This window comes from Zonotrichia albicollis, chromosome 4, assembly GCF_047830755.1.
Source record: "Zonotrichia albicollis isolate bZonAlb1 chromosome 4, bZonAlb1.hap1, whole genome shotgun sequence".
Lineage (NCBI taxonomy): Eukaryota > Metazoa > Chordata > Aves > Passeriformes > Passerellidae > Zonotrichia > Zonotrichia albicollis.
The window spans coordinates 64,104,194-64,130,094 of NC_133822.1; the positions used below are offsets into that span (position 1 = coordinate 64,104,194).

The 25,901-nt window shown below is 40.4% G+C and overlaps 1 protein-coding gene across 10 annotated transcripts in view; it reads left to right on the forward strand.

Moving 5' to 3' along the window:
• Nucleotides 1–25,901, forward strand: part of PLXNB2 (plexin B2) — a 250,888-nt gene that overhangs the window by 125,036 nt on the left and 99,951 nt on the right. For all 10 annotated transcript variants that reach the window (XM_026790282.2, XM_074539984.1, XM_026790283.2 and 7 more), the window contains one exon: nt 10,926–10,992. In XM_026790282.2, coding sequence (XP_026646083.2) covers nt 10,991–10,992 — 2 coding nt within the window. In that variant the 5' untranslated portion in view covers nt 10,926–10,990. The remainder of the gene's footprint in view (nt 1–10,925; nt 10,993–25,901) is intronic.

Consider the following 25,901-nt stretch of genomic DNA (forward strand, 5'->3'; position numbering starts at 1 on the left):
ACATTCACCCAGGATTTCATTTCACTATAACACCCTGTAAGTAGAGTCAAAACAATTTGTTTCTAGTTCTTTGGCTATTTCTGAGACCCAGAAATCAAAATTGGCCAGTTTATGACCACAGGCATAACACAGGTATGTCCCAGACCATAATATGTCAAGAGTTCTTTCAGTTCTTTCTTTGTATCCTGATACAAAATAGTTTTCATACCAAAAAGACCACGGCATTGCCTTTCTAACATCACTTTCAGTTCACACATCCTCCATGCAGCTCTGTAGCCACAGGGACCCAAACACAGCAGAATAGAGGACATCTCTTAGCCAAAAGACCATTTTTCCCTTTAAGTGGAGTGAGATAGGGCTGCTTCTTAAAAACTTCCTGGTCTGGGGAATATTTAAACCACAGTCTTTTCCATTAAGCACTTTATCAATGCAATGATGGAGCAAACCTTTATAGCCAAATGAAGCAGATCTGTGGGCTCTTGTCTGTGGTGATGACACGGTGCCTGGGATTGGGCTAGCTGTGAAACCAAGTGTAATTCACCCCCAAACTACCATCTGTTTGAAAGATATGAAAAGTATGTGCTAACGGGTTGGTGGCAGTGCATATTGGTTGCAGGCATGGAATTAGGAGGAGTGTAAAAGTTTTGACCCAGTAAGGAGGGGTGCTGCAAGGAAAGCAGGGCACTCATAGAATGGAAAATCTTTCATTTCCAGTGCCCTAAGAGGCAGGTGAAGATGAGCCTCATGGAATTTTTTTCCATGTACAAGACAGTCCCAGACAAGGCAAGGCAGGCTTTGTGTCACAGTTGGCTAAGCGTTGTTTGGAGAAAGTTTATCATGAAGGAAGCCACATCATTTCTCATTCGTGAGCAAAAGGGTTTTAGATTCTGAAATCAGTGAACAGATAATGCAGAAAGGGGACAGCTTGTTTTGTCTAGATTTTTGAGTCTGCTTATGTCAGGAGGTAGGAACTTCAAGTCTAATGTTGCTGGCTCTGTTTTCAGCTGATGGGATATAAAGGAGGCTCTGGGGAAAAGCACAAAAAAAGGGCAGCAGGAGTAATGTAACAAGGAAGGAGAAGGTATGGTGTGTATTGAGGGAAGCAGGTGAGCCTCCAGTTTGGAGGCAGAAATGTTGCAAAGCTAATGTTTGCACAGTGGGAAAATATCCCTATTGTTGCCTCACACAGAGGAGCTGTTAACAGGGCACACAGGAAACTCTTTGATCAAACACCTACGTCATTTCTTAGTGCTCTGCTGTAATTCAACATTTAAATGGACACGAATGTTCTCCCGCTGAGGTACTTTTTTAATCTCTAACATTTCTCTGAAGAGATACTCTGAGTAATTTTAAAAATAAAAACAAACATGTACAAATCAAACTTTTTTTTTTTTTTTAATGGTGTAAAAATTTAATGGTTAAATAGGATGAAAGTGGGGTAGTGTCAGACCACTGGCATAATGGCAACTGCTTGCTGATTCCTAGCCACATAATCAAGTTAAGGAATGCTGTAAATTAACACATGCTAAGCTTTTTGTTTTGCAGCAAATAATGATTTATGCTGTTCTTCCGTTGACATCACCTCGTGTCACGGAAGCATATTTTAACAAGAGGTATGTAGTTCTGGTAATCCCCAGGAAATCTGCACACTGTTTACCAAAATCCACTTTTTTGAAAGAGTTTTGCTTTGCCAAGAAACCTGGAGCATGTCAGACTAGAAAAATGCTTCTTTTGGTGTCTGAGAGGAAGCAGTATGTATGTGGGTATAAAGTCACATGCCTTCATGGTAAAAACTGTGGAGGTAATTGGCCAAACAATGGTGTTTTGCTTCCAGAAGTGGGAAGCCCCTTTGGATCTTGTGAGCCTGAAGACAGAGGTTTCAGAGGACCTAACTTCTTACAGCTGATGAGAGATCTTCCTGCTTACCTACAGCAAGCAAGCTGAGGAGGCAGCTCTGCTTTTCTTATCTTTGTTGTTTCATCAAGATGGTCAAAACTGTATTTTAGTTTGTTCTGCATCTGATATTGCAGAAGCATTTTTGGTCCTGAAAACTTTTCACTTAAACAGTTTAGAGGCTATAAATGTATAATAATCATGTTGTTACCTTTGTGATCCACTTGCATTGATGACTTTCCTTTTGTCTTACTTGGCATATGAGGTGAAACAAATGAAAGGCTGTATTAATTATTCACCAGCTAAAGCATCTCTTTCACTGTTACTTTGTTTCAGGATTGTAGACACCTTTGCATAAACTAATTGATTTTAGTCATAATATTCCAAGTGGTGTTAATTAATAATTTAAATATAATTGTTTTGGAAAGCTTTTTAGCTTTATTCTGAGCAGCTGGCACCAGAAAACAGAATTTGGCAGTGATTTAACGTCACAAATATGGAGGAAGTTTTCTACAGCTGTTATCAAATGAAATTAGTAACTGAAAGGTGTGGAATTTTTTTGCATGAAAGGTTACTCAAGCCCAAAGCCAATTGTGTTCTAACCTAAGATTAAACATGAGAAAAGTGTGTAGTGGGGGCAGGGAGTTTCCTAAGGCATTTGCACCTCACTGTGACTGAGGAGGGGAGGGAAGGAGGTTAGTGCCAGAGCAATCATATCTTTTATCTCAAGAACTATTTTCAGCAAGGTATGCTGATCTTATTTTCCATCCTCCCACGCTTTGGATAAGAGTTTCGGGAAAACTTTTGTTTTTTCCTTTGCTGGGTATGGATCTTATACAGATTTCAATACCAGGGGACTACCAACCTTTTGGGTAAACTAGTAGTTAGACTCACTGCAGAGGAAATTAAGGTATGTCAATTCAAATAGGAAGCTGATTTATTGTGAATTGTCAGAAAAATCTTTACTTCCTATGCTAGTGTTGCAGACTTTAAGCCACTCTGTGTGGAGAGAAATTAGCTTGTCAAATACAGTTTGGCCACGGATGAAGAGGTTTTTAGCACTGCAAACAAATGGGTTTGGGGTGGCAGAGCTTTGTAACCCAGGGAGCAGGGGATGGGATGAAAACTGGGTGAGAGCAAATGCTTCCAACTGGATGCAGCAGTGCCCTGCAGAGGCACTGATCCCTGGCACAGCCAGTCCCAGCTGCAGCGAGCCCCTGGCTCCCTGTCCATCCCCTGCTGCACCTTTGCTGTGAGCCCTGCTGCCCTTCCAGAGAGCAGGATCCACCCTGTCAGCAGCAGCACCGTGTGCTGGGCCAGGGATGAGGTGTCCTGGTGTCACTGCCACCCTGCCAGCCTGTGCCACGGCATCTGCCCCCAGGTGGGGCACGGGGCGCTGCCCAGCCTTCTGTGGAGCCGCTTTCAGTGGCTTTAATTACATCTGCGGTTTGCATGGCTTTGCTTGGCCATTAAAATCCATTTCACAACGAGTAGTATTGAAATGAGCAAGGAATATTTGTGGCAGCTGAGGATTTCCTCCAGGCCTGCAGGAAGAGTAAATTAGTTACTGAAAACTTGACAGTTTGTCCTGAGTGCTTAACTCCTTCCTCTCTGGAAGCTTGATTTTCAGGAGCAAGTGACTTTAAAAGGAAATAGTATACCCAATGTTTTTTTATTCCTCCACCCTCTTTTCACGGTAGGTCTGTAATTGCAAAACCAGCCAGAAGTGATTTGTTTGAAGAGGAAGTGTGGGAACTTCCTTTATAAATATTGCCTTTCCCTTCGTGTGCATCCAAACGCGGTTTGCGCTGCTGGCGGAAAAAAAAAAAAAGTGCTTGAACTGAACAAGCTCTTATTCCTGTAGCTCATGCCCCATGTAAGCGAGAAAGACAGAAGTTTTATTGCGGGGAGGGGGACACCAACAAAAACCACACCTAAGAAAAGAAACTAAAAAAGCAAAAACAAATTATTAAAAAAAAAAAAAAGAAAAGAAAAAAAAACAAATAAGAAAATTTAAAAAGCGGGTTTTCCCCAGCCATTCCCTATCAGTATTTTCAGATGTGTTCATCCTCTGCTCAAGAGCACAGGGCAAGTTAAGGTCCCGTGGAGGGGTGCGGGGAAATCTGTTTGCAGAGCTGGCGATTGCAGAACCTGCTGTGACTTGCTCTGCCAGATAGGACGGCATCCGCCCGAGCCAGCTCCTATCGCTGTTCCGGATGGTTTCTTTTTAAAAAAAGTGTCGACATATGTATCTTTCTTAGTAAACTAGTAACAGTACCCTTCCCCAGCCTTGAAATAGCATTGAAGAATTTGCAGAAGAGGGCTCAGCCCCAGAGGAGCAGCCCCAGCCAGGGCAGTGTCCTGGCCAGCAGCCGCAGGTAGATGATGCTCACAAGGAGAGACCAAGGTTTAACCTGGCAGGCAAAGCCACGCTAGATTTTTGGGCGTTTTTGGGCTGGAGAGAGGGGTGTATGGGATTTTTTTTTTGTTGCTTTTCTCTTTAGTGAGCAGTGTCAGGGTGTATGGGCTCTCTGGGTGTGCAGGCAGCCAGCTGGCCTGGCTTGCTGACATAAATCAGCGCAGATGATGGGAAACAAGGCAGGGGGTCCCGTTCCCAGCTCTGAAGGATTCCAGATTAGCAAGACAGGTCACAGAGAAAGCAAGGCAGAGTGTGGAGGGAATCAGGCTGATTCTCTGAGAGATGCTGAAGATGAGAAGAGCCCTTCTGCCTGATTTAAAGGAGGAAAGTGTTCTTATATTGCTTGCAATTAGGCTGAGATTCACCTTGTTCCTTGGATTTGATGGACAAATGAGACATTCCTGCTGTTATAACTTTGGATTGCTGTGATGCTTTCTGATCTGTTCGGCAAAAGGCACAGCCAGGCCACTGTTGTATTAATGAGAAGGTTGTGATTTTTGTACATTTCTCAGTGGGGAAGATGAAATTTCACTCAAACTTCCAACCAGGCTTTGTAGTGGTTCTTTTTTCCACTTTTAGAAACAAACAAAAGAATGAAATTTGCAGTGCAGTGGGCTATCATGGGAGAAATCAGTCACTAAAAAAGACACTGGGAACTTCAGTGATCCATCCAGCTGGTCTCAGGTGAGGCTTGCCTGGCTCATCATACCAGTAGTCCTTACATCCTTTCATACCCCACTTCAGAGGAATGGACATCTCAGTTCAGGATGACAAAGGAGTGAACTTTGGGTGATTTTTACTTTTTAAATAAAATTAAAAATAAACCCCTACAGTGCACAGGACAAACTTTTTATTCTGTTACATCTTTCCTCTTGTTTTCCATACCACTATTTGCTGCTGTCTCCTTATATCTCTTATTCTCTCTTATCCATGCCTCATTCTCCATTTAACAATCTTTGCTTCTCTTTACCTTCCTACACTTTGCATTTTTTCCTCTCCTTTTTCACAGTCACACTGTCATGCCTGCTTCTTTCTCCAATAAGGCAAGCTGTATTCTGTAATTCAAGGAGTAAACCTTCAAATTCTGGTGTGAGTACTGAGTACATGATGAAAGAGACTGCAGGACTCGGCCCTAGCTTGGCAGATATATGGGAAAAGGTAGTGAAGCCAATTTTAAGGTAGTCTTATTTACTTCGGTGGTTTGTATCACTTTGGTTGACTACTAAAATGTGTATTTCTAAGGTGAGATGGGCACCAATGGCATTGTGTAAATAAAGAATTCCAAGAACTTAGTATAAAAGACTTTATAGAGGTAATATATTACTTCCAGTTGAGAGAAATGAAGTGGCACTTTAAAATCAGTTTTACTAGCACCCTGTGTTTAAAAAAAAACCTTCTTTTTCTTTTTGTTTTACCTCCTCTGCAAGCCTGGGCATGTTTGAGGCTACCAGGATCCAATTTCATGTAGTGTCCTATTTCAAATCCAGGCAAGAGCAGACTGATTGAAAATCGTGCTGTCAGAGGTAAAACTGCCTGTGGAATGCCTTCAGTGACACAAAGATGAAAGGGAGAATGTAATATAACAGATTCTGATTTTCTTTTTTGAGGTGTGAGGCTCGGGAGCAATGTTCTTGAATGTTGCACCATTTACCTTGATTGAACAGTAATGGTTGCAGAACAATTTTGGTGAATTTTTGTGTTCTTCAGTTAGTAGTTAACAACTGTGCTGTGAAGAGGGGATGGTTGGTGTTGCTGGGGTTGTTTCAAACCAAAGCAGCAGCTGTAGAATATTTCATGGCAAGCACAGATCTACCTGTAAGTCTGCATAGCACCAGAATAACACAGGATTCCTGATAATTCTTGTCAGTGAAATGCTTACAGGTATTTTGAAATGATTGGGCTTCTTCAGTACTTTGAAAACTGCTGGTGAATGTGAGCTAGTCTAACTGGTCTGTGTTTATATTGGTTTTTAGGGTCAGCACAAACACAGATGGCAGTCTGCTTCATTTTCCCATATGTTTCTTTGCCTCTTCTCTTCCCTGTCCCACAGAGGCCAAGGGATTAAAGAAAAAGAGGACTACATGAGAATGGGGAACAGAGGGAAACAGAAATAATGTTTTAGGACTTCAAAGGAGTAGGAAAGTGAAAGGAAAACTGAACTTGTGATCTTTGGTTAATTTTTAATTCTGGATGTCATGGTTTATAAATGGAACAGCATTCCTCAGATAAGTGACCCCCCATATCCCCAAGACTTCCCAAACCAACCACTCACTTGCTCACCCTGCTTTCTTTCCCCTTCCCACACCAGGGGTGGAGTTGAGAATTGGAGACATAAAAAGGGGGAAATTACAGGTTGAGATAAGAAATAATTTACTGGAAACAACAATGAGATATGAAAATGAACAGTTAGAGCAGGAATATTAATAGCACAAGTATACAAAAAGAGGGTGATTTACATGGAAATAAATGCTCACCAGCCAGCCTGAGGTGGTGCAGGTGGTGCATCCTGAGAAAATTAAAAATGGCCAACCTGCCACTCTTTTGTATGACCCAAAGCCACACTTTTCTTCCTAGAATAAGAGTCCTTTATTTCCATGCCCCTCCCTGCCCCCACCAGTGATTATGTGGATGGTATAGAATAACAACCTAGACATACCCACACAGCTCCAAGCTCTGTCCCCTCACAGCTACTGCAAAACAAAAAATTAACTCTGTCCTGGATGAAACCAGGACACTGAGTAACTTAAAAACTTGGCTATGCAGGATTATGTTGAATTCCTGGAAAACTAAGAGTAAACATTGTTCTGCTGTGTAATGCTGGTCTGTCTCCTGTGTCCTGTGCTGGGTGATGCTCATGGCATGGGGATCATCTTGCATTGCTGGGAGAGCAGCAGGTTGCACAAATAGATCCCTTGCATGGAGGGAGTGTGTCACGCCGGCTGGTCTTGGCTCCATTTGCTCTCAAAAGAAAGGGGGAGGCTTCAGGAAAAAAGTCAGTGTCCTTACAAAGTGCTGTCTAGAGCCAGCCAAGAGAATAGCAGTGAGCCAAGCAGAGGAGAAAGTAAGTCAGTATTAAAACTCAAGAGCTCATGTGCTAGAAGTGAAATCTGGTGTCTGTGGTCAAGGAGGTGGAGAGGGCAGAATAGAGATGGCCTAGAGGTGAGGGAAGATAATGCATTGGCCAGATATTGTGTGATTCTGAGTTAATTAGAGATCTAAATACACTGCAATGTTTAGAGTATTAGGTTAGCATCTGATATCACCTTAAAAATTTTAATATTAAATTCTTCTGTTTCCATGTGGACGTGGTTTCAGTGTTGTAATGTCTTCACTGAAATGTGAAGATCCATTCTCAAAATCAAGCTCAAAAAGCAGTATGTAGTTTTATCCTATGTGCTCCATCCTATCAAGGGCACTGTGCTTGTTAGCTCAACAGCTGGATGAAAGTTTCATGGGCATGTAAAAGTCTATATGAAAAGTATCTGCTCCATATGTTCCATATAGCTGAAGGCTCAGGGGAATTAAGTTTGTGGCTGGGAACCGGATAGCACAGCTTTCCATCCCTGACCCAGTGCTTGCCCTTTTTGACAAACAAACAAGATCTCTCCTCAAAGAAAAGTGGTTTATGATCTGTTTTTAGCTCTAGAAGCAAACATTAAAAACTAAAAAAAAGAACTCAATATGTTCTTACCCGTACTTACAGCAGCATCAGCTTTAGGCACTGCAGAACAAGTGCCACACTTTGTTCCTTGCTGTTTTCAGAAGCCATTATCTCCCTGGCAGTTGCAGTGCCAGAGCAGCATGTTATCTGCTTGCAAAATTTTGCACTTGGATACAACCAATCAGCCTGAGTTTCTCATCTATTTGAAATAATGGCATTTGAGACCTTGGCCCTGACCACAGAGGTGCAGTTGTCTCATGAGGGAGAGGGCGTTTGCAGGATGGGGAGGTTATTCATGGTTGTCCTGTTTCTGCTGGGTCATTGACCATACAGGGTGGTCTTCATCCTTTCCCCCTAAGGTGTATTTTGATTTGAAAGGCAGAAATTTTGTCATGTAAAAGGTGGGAGCAATTAAGCTAGTTCAGATTGAGACAGGATAACAGCTAAAAGTAGTCTAACCTATTGCTGTCTTCTGTGGGTTATGGAGGGGAGAGGGAGTCCTCCCCAAAAAGCAGTTCAGGGAAGATTAATTCCTAATCCACAAGGCAATCCATGGCAGGACTCTTTCTGTCAAGCTAATGGAGAGAGAAGAAACAGAAGATTAGCCTTGTTAGACTGAAGTTAGATTATGTGACCATCCCTTACCCACTTGCTCTGTCGTGCTCATGGTTTCTGTCATCTTTAAAGAACAATTTCTCTATATTGCTGAAGTAGTTTTTGCTTCAGGTCACTTTGCAAGTGCCTCCAGCTGTTAGAGGACCTGTGCTAACAGTATGTATTGAAACTCCTTTAGTTCAAGCAGTCCATTTTGACTGACCAAATCCATACCATGAAAAACCAGATCCAGTGTAAGATACTGAAAAAGAGCTGCTCTGCTACGAGCAGGAGGTAGAAGGAAGAAACAAAACCAAACAAACCAAAGAAGCCTTGTGGCAGATGGTACCACCTGTGTCCATCCAAAGCAGTGTGCCATTTGAGTGGAGAAACCTGGAAAATCTGATGACTCAGTCTGAATACATAGGGAGACAGTGAACGAGATTTCTGGCTTGTGTCCCAAGCCTCTTATGAAAAAGGCTTCCAATTTTATAACACAGAAAATTGAATACAATTTGGTAGCATCATTCTCTGGCACAGTTGAACTACAGACTGAAATGCCTGGTGTATCCATGTGAGAACTGCCACATAAGTAGTTAGATGACTCTGTGCCAGGTCCTGGGTTATGACTGAACCAGTTTTCTCAATAAATACATTTCTGATATTTTTAGCAAAGGATATACCTTTAATAATACTTTTATTATTGGGGGTATAGCTGGCTGGCTATAACAGTTAGGGTTGATAGCATTTGATTGCTTTTCCAGGCTCAGCCAAATACTAATTTCCATGCACCTCAGTTCTGGCATCTGCAAGGCTGGATGAGGAACCAACTGTGCAAGACGTGCCTAAATTAGTGTTCAGCAGTGCTTGCAAAAATGCTCATAAGGAAAGAGAAAACATGGATATATAAAGCAAACTTCTCAGCAGGATCAAGTCTTGTTTCCTTGCTGACTACCTCCACCTCCTTCCTTCTTGGCTGTCAACAGGATGATAATGGTTCACATTTGTCCTTCCTTTTAACTTCTGAATTTTCTTTTCCTTTCCATGTTTAAGTTGCATCAGATCTGTTTTTCCTGTTGTTGGTAAAACATAGAAAGAAATCTGCCCTTTACCTTGGTCCTACAGTCTCATTTTTTTGTCTGTCTCTTGGCTTGGCTGCTTTACTTTACACTTCCCTCCTATGACCTTCCTCAGCCCAATCCTAGACTCTCCAGTTAGGCTGTATCATGCAGCTGTGCTCTAAATAGCTCACCCAGCTCTTCTCCAATCTCACAATTTTGCTGAGCATACATGATCATCCTGTACCCAGTAAGGTTTGTTCCCTCATACAGCTTTTCTCTGCAAAGAGGTGAATGTACATTGTCTTAAAGAACATCTCCCCGAAGCAACTGCTTATAGGGTATGAACGCAGAAAATTAAATTCCATGCAACATTAGCAAAATAAATTTGGTTTAGGACTGGACAGCCTCAAGAAACATGAAGGGAACACAAAAGTCCTGCTGATATTTGTGTCTTACTTCCCTGGAAGCCAGTGTTATGTGAGTCTAAAAGTCATGTTCAGTTGAGATGAGATGGCTTTGGAGAAAAGGTGGTGGATTTTGCCAGGTGTTCAGGCTCTCTTACCTGGGAACTGCCATGAGGTGGTCTTTTAGTACACGTGTTGGGTTGTGCTGCAAACTGTTTGATTATGCTTTGCTTGCTTTGCTGAAAGCAACTGAAAAATAACTGTGTAAGGAACAGAAGCATACAGCACTCACTATGTCTATTGCTTGGGATATTTATTTGAGGACAGTTGTCATCTTCACATTTATGTTGAACAATCCACATGAAACCTTGTTACCACTTTTTGGCATATACAGTGATGTTAAAAAATATTTGATGGTATTTTATCCTTCCCTAAAGAGACAGACATTGCTTCTCTTCCATTCTTAAATGTTTGGTCAGGGGAGGTGCCAAGTAGTGCCACTGGCCAGAGCATGTTCAAGCTCTGGCTAGAGGAGTACCAAGTCATACAATAACCCATCTGTAATGCTAGGCATTCTTTTGGGTAATAGATCAGTTTAGCTCTCAGTTCTTCAGTAATTAGTTGCACATCTGTGAGCAACTGTCCATCTGATTTACCGTCCTAGCAGCTATTGAAATAGGGAACATTGCCCCATTTAGCTTCAGGATGGAAAGTTATAGTGTGATAAAGTTGTGTTTAAAATGTAATAAAACTGACTGCATATAAACAAATTACAAGTTTATATTACACTATAGATGATCTTAAATCATATTTTAAAGTTCATAAATTTAATGTGATTGAACATAGCTTAATGCATATGAATCTATTTTTAATTGTTGCCTTCTTTTATTTAGTAAGAAGATTAAACTGTCCTGGAAAATAACTTGATTATAGTGAAGAAGACTTAGTGGAAAAGTGAATGTAAGTATTTCAGAGCATGTGTCAATTATTTATGTTTGCAAATCATTGACATTAGTGATACTATAAATCGTGATAAATTGGCAGCCACTTTTATTAGGGTGAGAATAAGGATCTGATCACTGTGCATATGTGTGTGCATGGTATAGAATATCTATTATATGGATATAGGCTAATATATACCTAAATTATTTTAATGGGGCCATGTGCTGTTTGTCACTTGCATGCTTAAGAACTATTTGCAGGAAAAATGACATGAAGTTGTCACTAAGAGTCCTTAAAAAGATAAAAAAAAACACTACTCCCATATAATACCCACAGGGATTCTTAAATTCAGTAACGCAGACATATTTTCCATTTCCAGAGGAATTCAGTCTAACTTGGAATAATGCACCCCATATATAGTAATTTTTGGTATACTTGCCCTGAAGATGTGAGATTATAGTAGAAAAAGATTGCACAGTGGATTGGCAATTCAATTTAGAGTGAAATACAGCAGCTGCAAGTTCCAGGCTAAGTGCATCATTGCTCACTTGAGGTCTCTTTTTCAAACCTGGAGACAATAGTTCTCTAACAATAAGAGCTTTGGTTCATTTTCTAGAACCTCTTGAAACTGGTACTTTGCTGGGGAATACACCATTATTTTTCTTAAAGTAATTGCCTTCCTTAGCTGTATTTCATAATAATGTGAATCCCCTAACAGTGTGCCTGCACATGTGTATTTGTATGTATGTATTTGTGTATGAGGCAAAGCTGTGTCTCTGCAAGTCTTTCCCCAGGAGACTCTGAGTGGCTCTGATGTGCAGGGCAGCAATAGTCATGAACTTGCAGCCACCACAGATCCGTTCCAGTGGTTTTTTCATATTCCATTTTTCCCACGATCTCACCTTCCTTTTCCCAGAGCCTGACTGATGAGCTTGGAAGCAGGCAACTAAGCCTTTCCAAATGCTGAATAAAGTACAGAATTAATGACTTAGATGTTAAAGAGGACAGTGATTATGTCTTAAACGTCTAACAAGCTGGGACAGTTGTAATTCTAGCCTTTCAGGTTTTACTAACTTGTCTTCAATAATTACTGGCTGACCAGTAGTACTGAAAGCAGCAGGAGCTGCATATAGCATTGTAAAATGCTGTCTGGTTTATGTAGAGTTGTCTACTGATATAAGATTGCTTGAAATTAAGATCGTCAGATTTGACAACATTGTACCTAAATTGAAGATTTACAGATCAGGCAGTGCCTTGATTCTTTCCATTACTCATATCTGGCCCAGTTTGAAATGTATGTAGGCTTATACAATATAAAATAAAGTCCTTTAAAACCTTTCAGTGTGTATTGAGCAAAACAATGCAGTTTGGAGTAACTTACTGAGACAACTTTAGTTGCCCCAAGATCCTAAAAATACATTTCAAATGACCCTGTTCAGGCCAGTGACACTTCCTGAACTATCCCATGTGTCTGTGACAAGTTTGTACATGCAGAAGTTTTTTGCCAGTTGCTTTCACATTTTTCTCACCACTCCATCTTCAGCTGTTACTTCTGGGAAATTCGGGAAGGGTTATCTTTAGTTGCCATTTTTTGAGAAATAAGCAGAATGTTGTTGGTTTCCTCTTTGTAGTTTTTAAGGGCCTATTTAGCAGGAGAGCACAATTTGAATGTCAGTTGAGCTATAAAAGATATCTGCCCAGTTAAAATGTCATTTCATGTATGTATGTGGAAACAACTAAAAGACATGAAGTGGAGCTGTATTTCTGGAAGCTGAGGAGTATAATATCGGCAATGTGATTATTAGCTGGTCCTGAAACTGGCAGAGGTCTAAACACATCCTGCAGAGATGGATGCTAGCATTTTTTCCTTCATGTAAAAATAAATATCAACTCTAGTGTATGTTATTTTTCTGATATTTTGATTGTGTGCAAATGTAGTCTGAGCTTCTAAATGTAAACCTTATTTTTGATCTGGCTCTTACAGGTATCTGACATTAATATTAGAGATTTATTCTTCTAAAAATCAGTGATTTTCAAAAATTAATTTGCCTCACATTGGCTGGGCTTTTTGCAGTAATACAACTGCAAAATCAACAAGTTTTTATGGAGAGCAGAAAATACTTTTTCATATACACTTTTAGTTTTGTATCTCAAAAGTGGCTGTGGAGATATTCTCATATACAAAGACAGGGATCAGAGGACATCATGGGAACCAAGAGGAGCAGTGGCTTTACCTGCAGCCCCTAACAAACTGGAGGTAGAGCCCTGAACCTGTGAAATCCAGCACCTGCTCTTATAATCATCCATTTTGAAGTGTAGCACATCTAGAAATGTTTATTAAATTTTTTTGTTTAGTCAAAATTAAAAATTAGATTTGAAACTTGAGCTTGAATACATTGTAATGGTTTGGCAGAATAACTGGTAGAATGTTGGCTTTGGTTACCTGTAAAGCCAGAAGGTGGAACAAACTTGCTCTTCCTCATTCTTATCCAATGAAATTTTGGACTGACCTTTCAAATAGATGAAAGACCAAGCTGGAATGCTGGATAAACCCAGTGAAATGTTGGCTTGCTGTGTTTCTTTACCTCACAAAGGGGTGAAAAGAAATGGAGAGAGTGAGGGTTTTGTTCCTCTCAAAAATAAGTAAAGGCTAGGAAAAACATAAAACAGGCTGGTGGAAATGATGAAAAGCCAATTGTGTTGAATTATGCTGATGATACATCAAAATAATCTTGAGGCAGTGACTGCAAGGAGGAGGAAGGAGAGTGTGTACCTTAGGGAATCAGGAGCAGGCACCATCAAGTAGAGCACAGGCAAGAGAATGCACAGGATGAGGGGAAGAACACTCAGCCCTGATTAGATACCAAAATTAGGTTCTCACTGCACATTTTGTAATCTGCGATCCCAGGAACGAGTTCTTAATGTAGCACTGAGTGTTTTTTCACTGTTCTCAGCAGTATTCCTTATGTAAAATGTGTGCACTGGCATCTTAAATAGCCTGATTCAAACACCCTTATGGAGGGTGAGGACCCCATCATGTCATGTGCTGTCACTAAGCTCTGCTAGCTGGTAGGCAGGTTCCTCCTGGAAAGTCTACAGAGATGCTTTTTAGACTTCTAAAATTATAAAATATTTTCTCAAAACCAGTGTCGCTCTCAAAAATGTCCATCTTGGTTTCAGGATCCAGCTGGCTATTGTAAAATTAATTATTGTTTCTAAGAGCTTGGCTCCTATATTGTGAATGCTACAAATAATTCTCAGCAACATTTGAATGAGGTATATAAAGCATAGAGGCATTCTTGATAATGAGGAGAAAAATAAATATTTAGGAGTTAGTAGTTCATTAAATAATGTCTATGCTGTGCATGAAATGAGGCAGGGAAACAGAGGAAGTCTCCCATTTATAGAGACTATCATGAAGGAGTCACATAAGGAACTTTAATTCTACGCGTGACAATCAATCAGACTTAAGTCCCTCTAAGAATCACCTCTAAGACACTTCTTTAGATCCATAAAATTTAAGTCACCAAAACAGGTAAAAATTGTTCCATATTTTCTGCATGCTTGGGGCTGAGGGCAAGAATGTGACATTGCAAAATGGTCCCACAGAATTTCTGCCCTGTCACACTGAAGCCCTAAAGGGCATGCAAGGGCTCTACACATGGGTCTTCTCCATGTGGTTTCTGGCATCTCCCAGTACCTACGTCCTGTCTTTTTTCTTTCCCTTCATCTCTGTCTCCCTGTGTTGCCTGGCTAATTTTAAGGAGAATACTTCAGCTCCAGGAGAAATTGCATCTCTGCACTACCAGCATGAGTAGCCTGTGACACCAGGTCAGGCTGTAACCACCAGCAGTAACAACCACAGGAAAGCCCTGCATAATGATCTCTCCAGGGTGTGTAGAGCACACTTATTTATGTTGTTGTTTTCTCACATGCTATCAAATACAATCTTTTATTTCCCTCTAATCTGAGTTTATATTCACTGGGTCATGTAAAGGCCAAATGCCATGCCTTTGCTGCTAGATCTTTGCAATGAGAGTGCCCATGGTGAAAGTCCTGCCCTTATCAAGCATGGAGTCACTGGGAGAGAGCTGGCTCCACAGGCAAGACTTGGCTCTGCATTTTTCTCTAGCAGAAGCCTACAGGGTGACCCATCTAACAAAAGCATTGCACAGCTTTGTACATATTTCGTATCTCTAGCTGCAGATAAACTGTAATAGAGTTTTGCCCATATGTTGGCACCTTTCCCTCTTTAGAGAAATGAGGCCAAACTTTCCCAGTAGTTGCATACTTGAATATCTGAAACATGTTATGTACTTCTCATACTTCACTGTGAGATTTGTCTTGTAAAAACATTAGGTTAGTTGTAAAAATGTGATTTATTGGAGGGTATGAGTGACCCTTCTCCCTAATCCAGTAACACCTGATTAAGTCTACAGGTTTGGCTAGAAGACCCACAGGAGAGAAGATTCTTGCAACAAAACATAGCTATTTATTTAGAGGTGTTCATTCTTCCTCCTTGAAACAGAGACCCACATGTCAGTCTTCTTTCTCATGTTTCTCTGAAATTATCTCCTGGGGAATATGTAGAAAAACAAACAGTAGATTCTTTTCCATTTAAGGAAAGGGATGGAGACAAATTCAACTTCAAAATACTTGGTATTTTAAATGCAAAATGTTCCTTCTTTAATTAATACTTGGCAAAGCATTTTAAAGATCAAAGTGTCAATATTAGCTAATTCTCATGACACACCTGTCAGGTAAGTAAAAATTATATCCATTTATAGCCCAGGCAGCTAAATACTGTCTAGCATCAGCATTTTCACAGTTCCTACCTAGTTAATTTACTGAAATAAGTAGTCTAATTCTCAAAGGTTCTTCATATTCTTAGCTGTCCTAAATTATGCTTAGAACTCCAGAGTACTCACTCTTTTGAAACTGAGCGCAAGTATTTTGGTGCAGAAACATGGGTATGTATGGAAGCTGAACCTGAGGCATCCACACTTAAAAGAGTTTTTCAAAACTTAAGCAGCCCTAAAAAGCCTAGAGCTGGAACCTACATGTTGTCAATTCCCAGGCTGGGCTCAGGTCCCTGCACTGCCCAGCTCTCATACCTTAAGGTAGAGTTGTTTCTCAGTGGAACTGAAAAAAGTGTGAGCTGTAGGTAGTCTTGGGAGGATCATTCTTCAAAGATGTTTTTTCCTTTTTGCAGGGGACATGTATAGAAGGAGTTTTTATAGAGGGAGGGGGTGCTTGAAGTGGAAAGAAAAATGGTGTGTGACAGAAATTAATTCTTCTACCTCCTGCTGTTGCTTCCATTAGAGATGCAGGTTATCTTGTTATTTCTGTCATGACTCTCTCTCCTTTTGTTCCAGCATCAGCAGAGTGGTATAATTGGGCTGGAGGACAAATTTTTTGCTGCTCTATTGAGCAACGACTGAAAGGGAGAGGAGATTTTGAACAAGTGCTGTCTCCCCTTCAGTGTGCAGTGCAACTTGTTTCCAAATGGTGTTTTAGTTGGAGTGGTGGTGATTGTCAAGTGCCTTGCTTTGTCTGTGCAAACAGTTTTTGTAACCTGTTTGCTCCATTTGGTGTGGCAATGCCCAGCCTTGAATGCAACACAAAACTTAAGGATGGCGTCACTCCATGCCAGTCTGTTCTCCCTCTTGCAGGAGCAGGTGGGAATGCACAAAACCCAGCCAAAGGCTGTCCATGAGTTGGCACTTAAAGGAGGGAATAGGCTAGGCTACAAAAAGGGGTCTCAAGGGATTGAACAGCCTGGAGCAGGCATGCATGGCTGAATTAGGAGTTGGAATTGTCTAGCTTTCAAATTCAGAGAAGTTGTTTGCTGTCTTGGCCCTGCTCAAAGTGAGTAAATGCTACTGCTAATGACAAAGCCCAATAGAGGAGGAGTGAAGGATTAAAAACACCAAATGATGACTCACCCTCCCCTCTCCCCCTTCCCCAGTTTCAGTCCCCACTAAACCACTTTACCTCGCCAAACCCCTGGTGGCATTTTGCTTATAAATAATCATGTGTTTGAAATGTTAAAATGTGTGGGCAGGGATTAAAAGGATATGTGATGCTACAGCATTAAAACAGTGCAAACCTCTGCAAGGGAATTGTGAAGGAAAATTATTTTTGGCAAGAGCTGCTGCATCCTGGAGAGATCAAGAGAAGGCAAAAAGCAGTTTACCCAAGTCTAGCAAAGCCGAGTAGAAAAGCTGAGTGCAGTAAAGTAGGGCTTCACATAAGTTCTCTGTCATATTAAAGGTGAATCTGAACTTTTGGGGGGATGCAAAGAGGAGATTCATTGACAAATTTCTGTGAAAGGTACCAGCCTAAACTGTTGTCCTTTTCTTACTGTAAAGGTTGGTGAATGCAACTGCAGTGGTTGTCACCCTCACTGTAACAGGTTTCTTCGTTCTCCTAGCGTGCAATGGGAATGGTAACATAACCCTCTCAAATCAGTGTGTCAGCCTGTGGTATTTTACAGAATAAGCAGGTTGAATTGCCCATTTGGGATATTATTCTATACTCTCAAAGAAGTGAGGATATTGGCATCAAGTTTCTTGTTGTGTCTGGCAACAAAATTGAGAATTGTCCCTGCTTAGAAAAGCAAATGCATTACAGACTTAGAGGGAACTGTTGCAAATCAGTTTTCAGCATTGACTTTAGCATCGATTGTGCAGCTTGAGTATAATTTTTAGTGTCATTCTCAGATGCTATATTGGCTTTGTCTCCATAAACCTTTGATTCCTGGACAAAGTAAGCCTTTTTATGGGACTGTTGCATTTGAGTAGGTGAAATCACTTCCTCACCTCACTTCTTGATTGCAGATGAGTGGACAATACCAATGTGAACAATACTGGTGTGAACAGGCACAGATAAGGGCACTGTCCTGCTGCTCTTCTTGCTGATGATCTTGCTGCTGTTTGCTTGGCTGTACAGGGGAAGCCTCTGAATGCTATGCCTGTAGGAACAGTGCAATTACTAATAAACAAAGAATTTTTAGGAGGTCCCATTCAGTTCATGTCTAATTAATTTTTGAGACTCACTCTGAGCCCACAGAACCTGGGGAGCAGGGCTTTGAGGAGAACTCCTTGGGGGAGGCAGGATAGTGCCACTCTTTCACCTGGGCTGCCTCCTGCCTTGCCCCTGCAGCCCCTGCTGCTCCCTGCACCCTACACAGGGCTTGGCTCTCTCCCACCTGCCTTGTGGTCCAGGCTCCTGCAAGAGTGCATTTGAAATCTTCATGCTGCTGATCCCCTGGGTATGGTGCCAGGCAGCCTGGCTGCAGGTGTCTTAGGGGTCTCTTCATGGTATGGGACTTCTGCTCCATTCCTGCAGTGCGTCCTCCTGCTTTGTCATAGCAATGATGTTGTTTAAGCAGTTGCCTTAGGTAAACTGGCCACTTTGCTAAATGAAAATTATTTGGTTAATGCAATGTTTTGTATAGAATATACCATCTCCACTGCTCTTAACCTTTGCTGTTACTTTTGTGCTAGCAAACATGAAAAAATGCCCTGTGCATTCAGGATGTTACTTTTTTAATGCTAAATTTTTTATTTATATGGAATCTATTTAAAAGCCTAACTTGTGTTCTTGTTTTGTTTTTCTCCCTCCTTTAAAGCATTTAAACATATTACTTGAACCTTCATAATAATCTTTAATTAATGTTGTATTTAATATTATATTTAATTAAGGGATTTTAAAAGGATAAAAGTAAAAATTAAATACCAAGACAACTTGCTTGCCTAATAATTTTTTAGGGCTAAATTCAAGGCAAGCCTCAACTATATTTGATTCAATTAGTGTAGTGAAATTGACATTGTATTTAAAAATGACCATTCCTTTGGACAGCTGGGCAATATTCTGGTATACTGTTACTGCAGCACTCAATTTGATCAAGCTGACATGACAATGTCATGAAATAATGTCGAGATGCAAAAATATCTACATTTGAGGTAGGAAATTTCTCATTGCCAGTCAGTAAGCCAATGACTTTGTAAACAAAAGCCTTGTTTATCTTTGCTGGCTTTCCTTAAAATTGCATGACTTAAATATGTTACTAGTTAACTGAATCATATCAAATTACAGTTTCTGGGAACTTACCACTTTGCAAAACACGGCAATTCTTGTTCGTACACAGACAGTTTTTCTTAAAAATGGATCTGGAAATTTCCAGACAATGAATGGACCTGCCATGGTTTTAAAAAAACATAGCTTTTAGTGCTTGAGGTCTGGGGTTGTTTTGTTTTGTTTTGTTGTTTCATTTGTTTTGTTTTGTTTTTCAATCTTGAAATTGCCAGGTCACAACTTTGGCCTTGGCATCCTCTGCATCAGTTTACACCCAAAAATCATTGGCTACTGGCCATTTGTCTCTTCAGGGTACTCAGAGAAGAGAAAAGGGTCACAATACCATTTACATTGCAATGAGCAAAAACACAAAAACATAGAGTACAGCTGCTCTCAGGGGTGGTGAGCAGATTCCTGAAGTTCTCCTGCACTTCTTACAGCCAACATCTTTGTAAAACATAAGCTGTATTATTCTTTACAGAAGACTCTGGGAAAGTTTGGTCCTGGTTCTGCAGTGGCATTGGTTGCCAGTGCATCATCAGAAATATCCAGAAACTGAATGACTGTAGAAAGCTTTTCTTGGCTGCAAAGCCAGGAAGATCCTGTTCTAAAGGCTGGGACGGTTCTAGGAAAGAAATGTGGTCAATTGAGCTGATTCATTACATTTGCCAGGCTTTCCATACCCTTGTGTGAATCAGGCCATCCATCTACATGTGAATTCTTTAGCTGATTGCCTTGAAAGATGTGTTGGATAGCACTTGTTTACAGTGGTCCAATCTGCAGGATATAGATTTTATCTGGGGTGTAAATATTTGTGGTGCTACCCTGACTCTGCTCTGCCAGATGTGTTTGCTTCCTGCTTGAGCTGCCCCACATGGGAATGTTCTACCTGTTTGCGTGATTATAGATTTTGCCTAAAGGAGCATTATGCAAAGAAGTTGTCTCTCCTGAGGGAAGTATATGTGAGCAAAACTTCTACAGCTCGGGGACAAGCTACGCTGAGAGAAATTGTTCTTTGAAAATATGTCTTTGAAGTATATATAGGACCAGAAGGAAAAGAACAAGTAAATGATGTAGATGGGGAACGGAAACAAGAAAAAAAAATATGTAAAGGAAGATGTTCCGAATATATCTATTTTACACAACCTGAGCAAAATTGAATGTGCTAACATTATTGCAAATAAATTAGGTATCCTGAAAATAGTAATCTTATACAAAAGCAGGTGTTTATTCTCATGAAAGAAGAATGAACAGAGATGACATTTTTGCCCAGCAAGTCTGTCTTTGACAAGGTGACAGGGAGAGGTTTTTTTCTTCAGTTGCAGTAAACCTACTGAAGGTTTCTACTTCAATGGTGTCAGGAAGTGTTTATACATGCACCCACTCTCTTAGGTACCAGTCCACCCTAATACTTCCATCAGTGCTGTGAGTATGGCTGCAACCAAACCTCAAGCCTAGGCAGGAGCTGAAAATTAAGCTGGCCAGAAGTTGAAATATGGGTTATTCCTGCTAGAACAGCTCCATGACTGTCTTCTCACCAGATTTTGCATGCCACTACCAGCCCAGATGTTAGGCAAAGTATAACATTCACCTAAGATTTTTCTTTGAAATGAATGGCAGGACAACATGTGGAGAGAGGGGCAATCTGCTTACTTTCATATTCATTAGATAAACTGAAATTAACCTTGTGGGAGAGTAGAGAATAAAGAAGGTTTCCCAAGTGAGGTGTTTGGCATGGTATGATCTTCCTTATGCATCTGTTAAGCAGCTGACAGGACTGCCTTGTGGCCCAGGTGCTGACTAGCAGGGGAGAGAAAAGACAAGTGGTGGGGGAAGGAGGGGACACATCCAATGTTTTGCAGCACATGATTTTGAAGCAAGCATCTCTGCAGTGATGCTTCTTGTCTTGTTCTGTCAACTCCGTCACTGAAGTTGAACTGCATTTATCATCTTTGGCATTAATCTAATAAATCTAACATTCTTGGGCAAGGTAAATATTTGACAGCTCCTGTATGCTTAATTTGTCCCCATGCTTTCAAGATTTGCAGTATCCTTGTAAAATATTGTCATACAAATAGTGGGTGGTAGAGTTCATGCTGTTACAGTAAGTAAAGTGAGCATTTTAAGTAAATTCCCTAAGCGTATGCACATTACAGCATACAACTATGTTTTCTGGAGTGGCTGGGATTCCATTCACCAGCCCTGGAAAAGGCATAAGCATCTAAGAGATGGAAATTAGTACAAATTGATCTCATAAGAGCAAATTTTATTTAAATTCTTGTCTGTCAGTGAGTGGTCTTGATGATTTTGTTCATGACAAGTTTGCTTTCATTAAGGGGTAAAATACGCAGTATAATACCTATATAAAGAGCATGTTAAGCTGTTAAATGCTGATTCCACAAGTAATCCAAGATTTTCTAGCTTTTGCTTTAATTTGAAGTCTGCTTGTCAGTCTTCATCTTTATTCATGGTAAATAAAACCTCTTCCCTGAAGGGATTAAGGTAAAAGCCATAGTATTATGTCTATTGCAATCAGTGATTTTTTAGGGATCTTGTTAAAGTTCAAGTTCTCTCCCTGCAATTAAGCAGAAATACCAATGTATGCCAGAAAAATGCTTGATCCACTGTTAAAAGGGATCAAGAAAGCTTAAAAATACAGGGAAGATGCTCAAGGCAAGTGTCAGCACCCTTTGGAAGAGGAGCTAAAGATAAAATGATAAATACCAGAGATTGTACCTGGGTCTTTCCCTTAGCCCTTCCTCCAGTCAACAGTTGTTGGACCTGTAGTTATTTGAAAACCAGGGAGTTTATAGCCTGGGAAAGCACAGAGAATTCACTCAGTGAGTGGATAGCAAAGAAAAACTAGGGACTTAGATGCTCTAAGGGAGGAGAGAAATGTATATTGAAGAAATATTTGTGCATCACAGAAACTGTTACTTGGAGTTTACACTGCACAGCCCTTTCTATGTCCATTATCAATGGGACTGTGAAAACCTGAATATGCTGAAGAAACCAAACCTCCATGAATATCCTGTCACCAGGTCACCTTCCAGAGTGATGAGCATCAGGCATTAGTACAGAGGCAGCAGGCCAAGTGCTGCCCAGGGTCATAAGCAACAGGCTGCACACCAGATTCTGTGAGAGGGGGTGGAGTAAACCCCTGAAGTGATTAGTGCTGTACCAACCCAGAAGGGTTTTGTGGAAAGTAAAGCAGATCTGACTGAAAAACTCCATGCTTATTCAGGAGAAGGCAGCTTTTCATAATGTGATTCAGTATTCCATGATCTAACAGATGATGATGTGGGGAGGACAAACAAAGTCCATTGTAACAGGAGTAAGAAAGCCACATAAGAACAAAAAGAATATAATTTTGGGGAAAGAAACTGCCCTACACAAGTGGCTGAGCATCAAACTATGTGGGATTAACTGATCTCCAAGCTCATTTAGGCACAAAAGTGTCTGGTGAAATCTGATAATGAGCTCTGACTGAAACATGCTGCCTTAATGGCAAAACATTGATTGATTCTCATTTAGTATTTTTTCTGGACTGTGACATATCTGACATGGCCCAGATTTTTAATTTTGGTGTCTCTTCTTGATGGTTCATTTTTATGTGTATGGCCCCTATAACATAGGAGTTTTGTCAGGTAGGAGTGAAAGACCATCCAACAGGTTTTTCAGCTATATATTGAGATCATACATTACGTGACATAAGTGCTGCTTTCATGTTTGCACAAGTGTAGTTTCCTTTTGTTGGAAGTGCAGTAAGAGAGTAGAACTGCCGTAAGGACCAACAGATGATGTAAAGTAATTGGCAAAAAAAAAAAAAATTACTCCAATACTTAGGAATTTTTGTGTTAACTCTTTTCATAAAATAGGGAAATACAATGCTCTAAAAAGTAAATGTTGCATTCTGGTTATGTAGTGATCTGTTGCTAATCTACAGTGCTTCGTTATTAAAGTAATCTGTCTCTTTTTATCTGCTTAATTATCCATTTTCCTCTGTCCTGACTGTAAGAATCTGGATTTTTGCAGTACTAAGGTAGAGGATTTACCCTGTGCCAAATAGTGATCCATCCACAGAGACAGGGATAGAAATTCTTGGGTTTATTCCATGGTTATTGGTTTAGAATTGGGACTATGAAAACTGCACTTCTTTCCTAAAGACCACTCAGTTCTAAGAATAACTCTTTTTCTGAAATCTTCCCTATGAAAGGATGTTCATGTGCTAATTACACATAATATCCCTGTTACTTTTGCTTGGGTGTCATTTCTTTGTCCTGCTTTGGTTCCCTCTGAATTTTGAGCAGAGCTCTCAGGGGATAAGCGTACTGGAGATCACCATGGCAACACTCTGAAAAATGCACACTGCAGGCGCCAGGATTTGCTGCTGTGTCCCTGAGAGAGCTCTGCTGATCTGTGGACTTGCAGACTTACTCAGGAGTAAGAGAGAAGGAGTCAGTGTCTGAGACCTGCTCGTACAGTGCCTATTAAAAATGTTTCCTATGTAAATTGGGGAACTCTGGATATTGTTTGCTGATGCACAGCACTAACATCTATCAATTTCATAGTCTACTGCTGAGATTTCCCTTAGCAGACTGCAAAACCTTTTTTTATTCCACTTAATTCACATATTAGGCTCTTTGGTCCTAGCTCTCCACATTTTCAGTCAGGACTAATGTGGGACCCATTGCAAAGGCAAAGCTGTTATCTTGATAAAAGATGGTTGTTTTGATAAACATGTCATAAAGATTATAATGCAGAGTTTGAAAGAGGAGAGAGCTCATATCCCTGCTGTTTCTAAAATGAAAGGTAAGGAAAAAGCCAAACATTCAAGGAAGAATTATTTTATAGATGAGTGTTTCATTGCAGTGGCTAGGAGAGAATGGCTTCTCTCTAGCAGTAGGAAATAACTGGATAAAAGTGTATTGCCTTCCAAGACAAGAATTAGAGGCTGTAGGTTGTATTCTGACAGTGTAAGTGTGGCATTGGAGTTGTGTTTTGTATTACTGAAGTAAGAAGTGCACCACATCCCAGTACCTGGATGGCACTACACTTCAAGTTATTGCATGGGGAGCGCTAAGCCCATGAGAACAAAAATTCATGAAGAAGCAGGATGCAGAGCAGGGATCCTCAAACTGGTTGGCAAGGAATGTTTAGGAGGAAAACGTATTTAAAACTTTCATTTACAGGGGTTTTCCAGTCCCATTTGTGGATGCATAGAGGTCAGTACCCATGTTAAACTGAGGGGAGCTCATATACCCACTCTGAAAATGGGTTACACATTTTCTGTTCATTGCTGGGAAAAATGCACAAGGTGTTCCTGCACCAGGAGCCAGATCACCCACACAATCAGTGCCCTGAAGTCAGGTTTCCTTCAGTCTGTTCCTGTAAATGTAGAAGTGTTTCTTTTACAGCTCTGAATCAAAGAGCTCCACTTCAGGCTAAGGCATCAGGTAGCAAAGCATCAGAGGGGGGTGCAGATGCTTTTAACAGCCCTAATTGAAATTTCCCAATTCCAAACAAAATGTTCCCACTACAGAGCTACAGTGCAAACACCACAGCATCACCCACGTGCTCCTGTGCTCTGCTCCCACAGCCAAGGGTGTGTGTTTCTTTTTGAGTGTAGGTGGCCCTGGCATCTAAGTGCAGAGATCTCCACTGCTGTGTTCAAGTGCTTGAAATCTGGATTGTGTTTCTACTGGAGATAAGTATAATAATGTTTAGTCTGTGCTCCCCAGACAGGCTTGAGCTTGAGAAAAAGAGCAAAGCTGCGGAGTGCTGACAAGGTCAAAGTAAATCATATTCTGTGAAATCCAGATTTTTGGGGAATTTGGAGGGTAACAAAGGACAAAACTAATGGTATACATAGTCAGAAGCTACAAGAATGGCACTTTGGTAGTCACAAATGTGTCTTAGGAATACTAATTTTTTGTTATTAGAGGGCTCAGAATGGCTTTTTTTCAACATGTAACTGTTAACATTAAATTGGCCAATTTCTTTCTAAGGGAAATTAATTAAATTAACTCTGAAAGAAAAAGTTATATTTTAAGTGATGCTATATATTTAAATCCATTTATAGAGAGTATAGCTTCAGCCAATCAAGAGGTGTTGAAACATTCCTGTAAATGGTGACAGAGTCCAGAAGTCTTTAAGACTGACTAAAGAAATAGTTCAAGGGTTATTTTAATTTCCTGTTTGTCTATTTAAATGCAATATTTAAAAAACAGGACTGAAAAGCATATTTGTGCATTTTGGAAGAGTCACATTCCCAAGATTTCATCAAGATAAAAATTTTTTAAACTTAGTGTTTAAAAAAAGCACTTACTGAGGATGATGTGGCTATAAGCAACCCCTGAACACCAAATGCAGTTGACAGGGATGCTATAAGTAAAAAAATCTTGTACCTGCATCCTGTCTTTAACTGTAACTCTAAGAGGAAAATGTGGAGGTTATGTGGGTCACCACTCTGCCAGAATATTTAGTGTAAACAGGATGAAACAACTGGGAGCTCACGGAATCTCGGTATGAATAAACTTTTAAGAAATGCTGACTTCTTATTACAACTTCTAGCATCAGCATTAATTGAACCCGGTGTACTTATCTTCCTTTGCCCTTCCCACTAAAATTAGATTGCATACATTTTTGCACAAGTTAATGGCGCAGTTATTTACTGCTTACCTCTACTAGGCAGAAAAAAAGCCAGTAGAAAACCAGCGGGCTCATTTCATGTCTAAAACACAGTTCTTAGAATAATGGTGAGACTGTGGATACTTTCAAGTTTCTCATGGATGAGAAAGTGAAATGTTTAGCTCAGAGAGGCTTCTGATTCCTTTTCTGTGCTGATA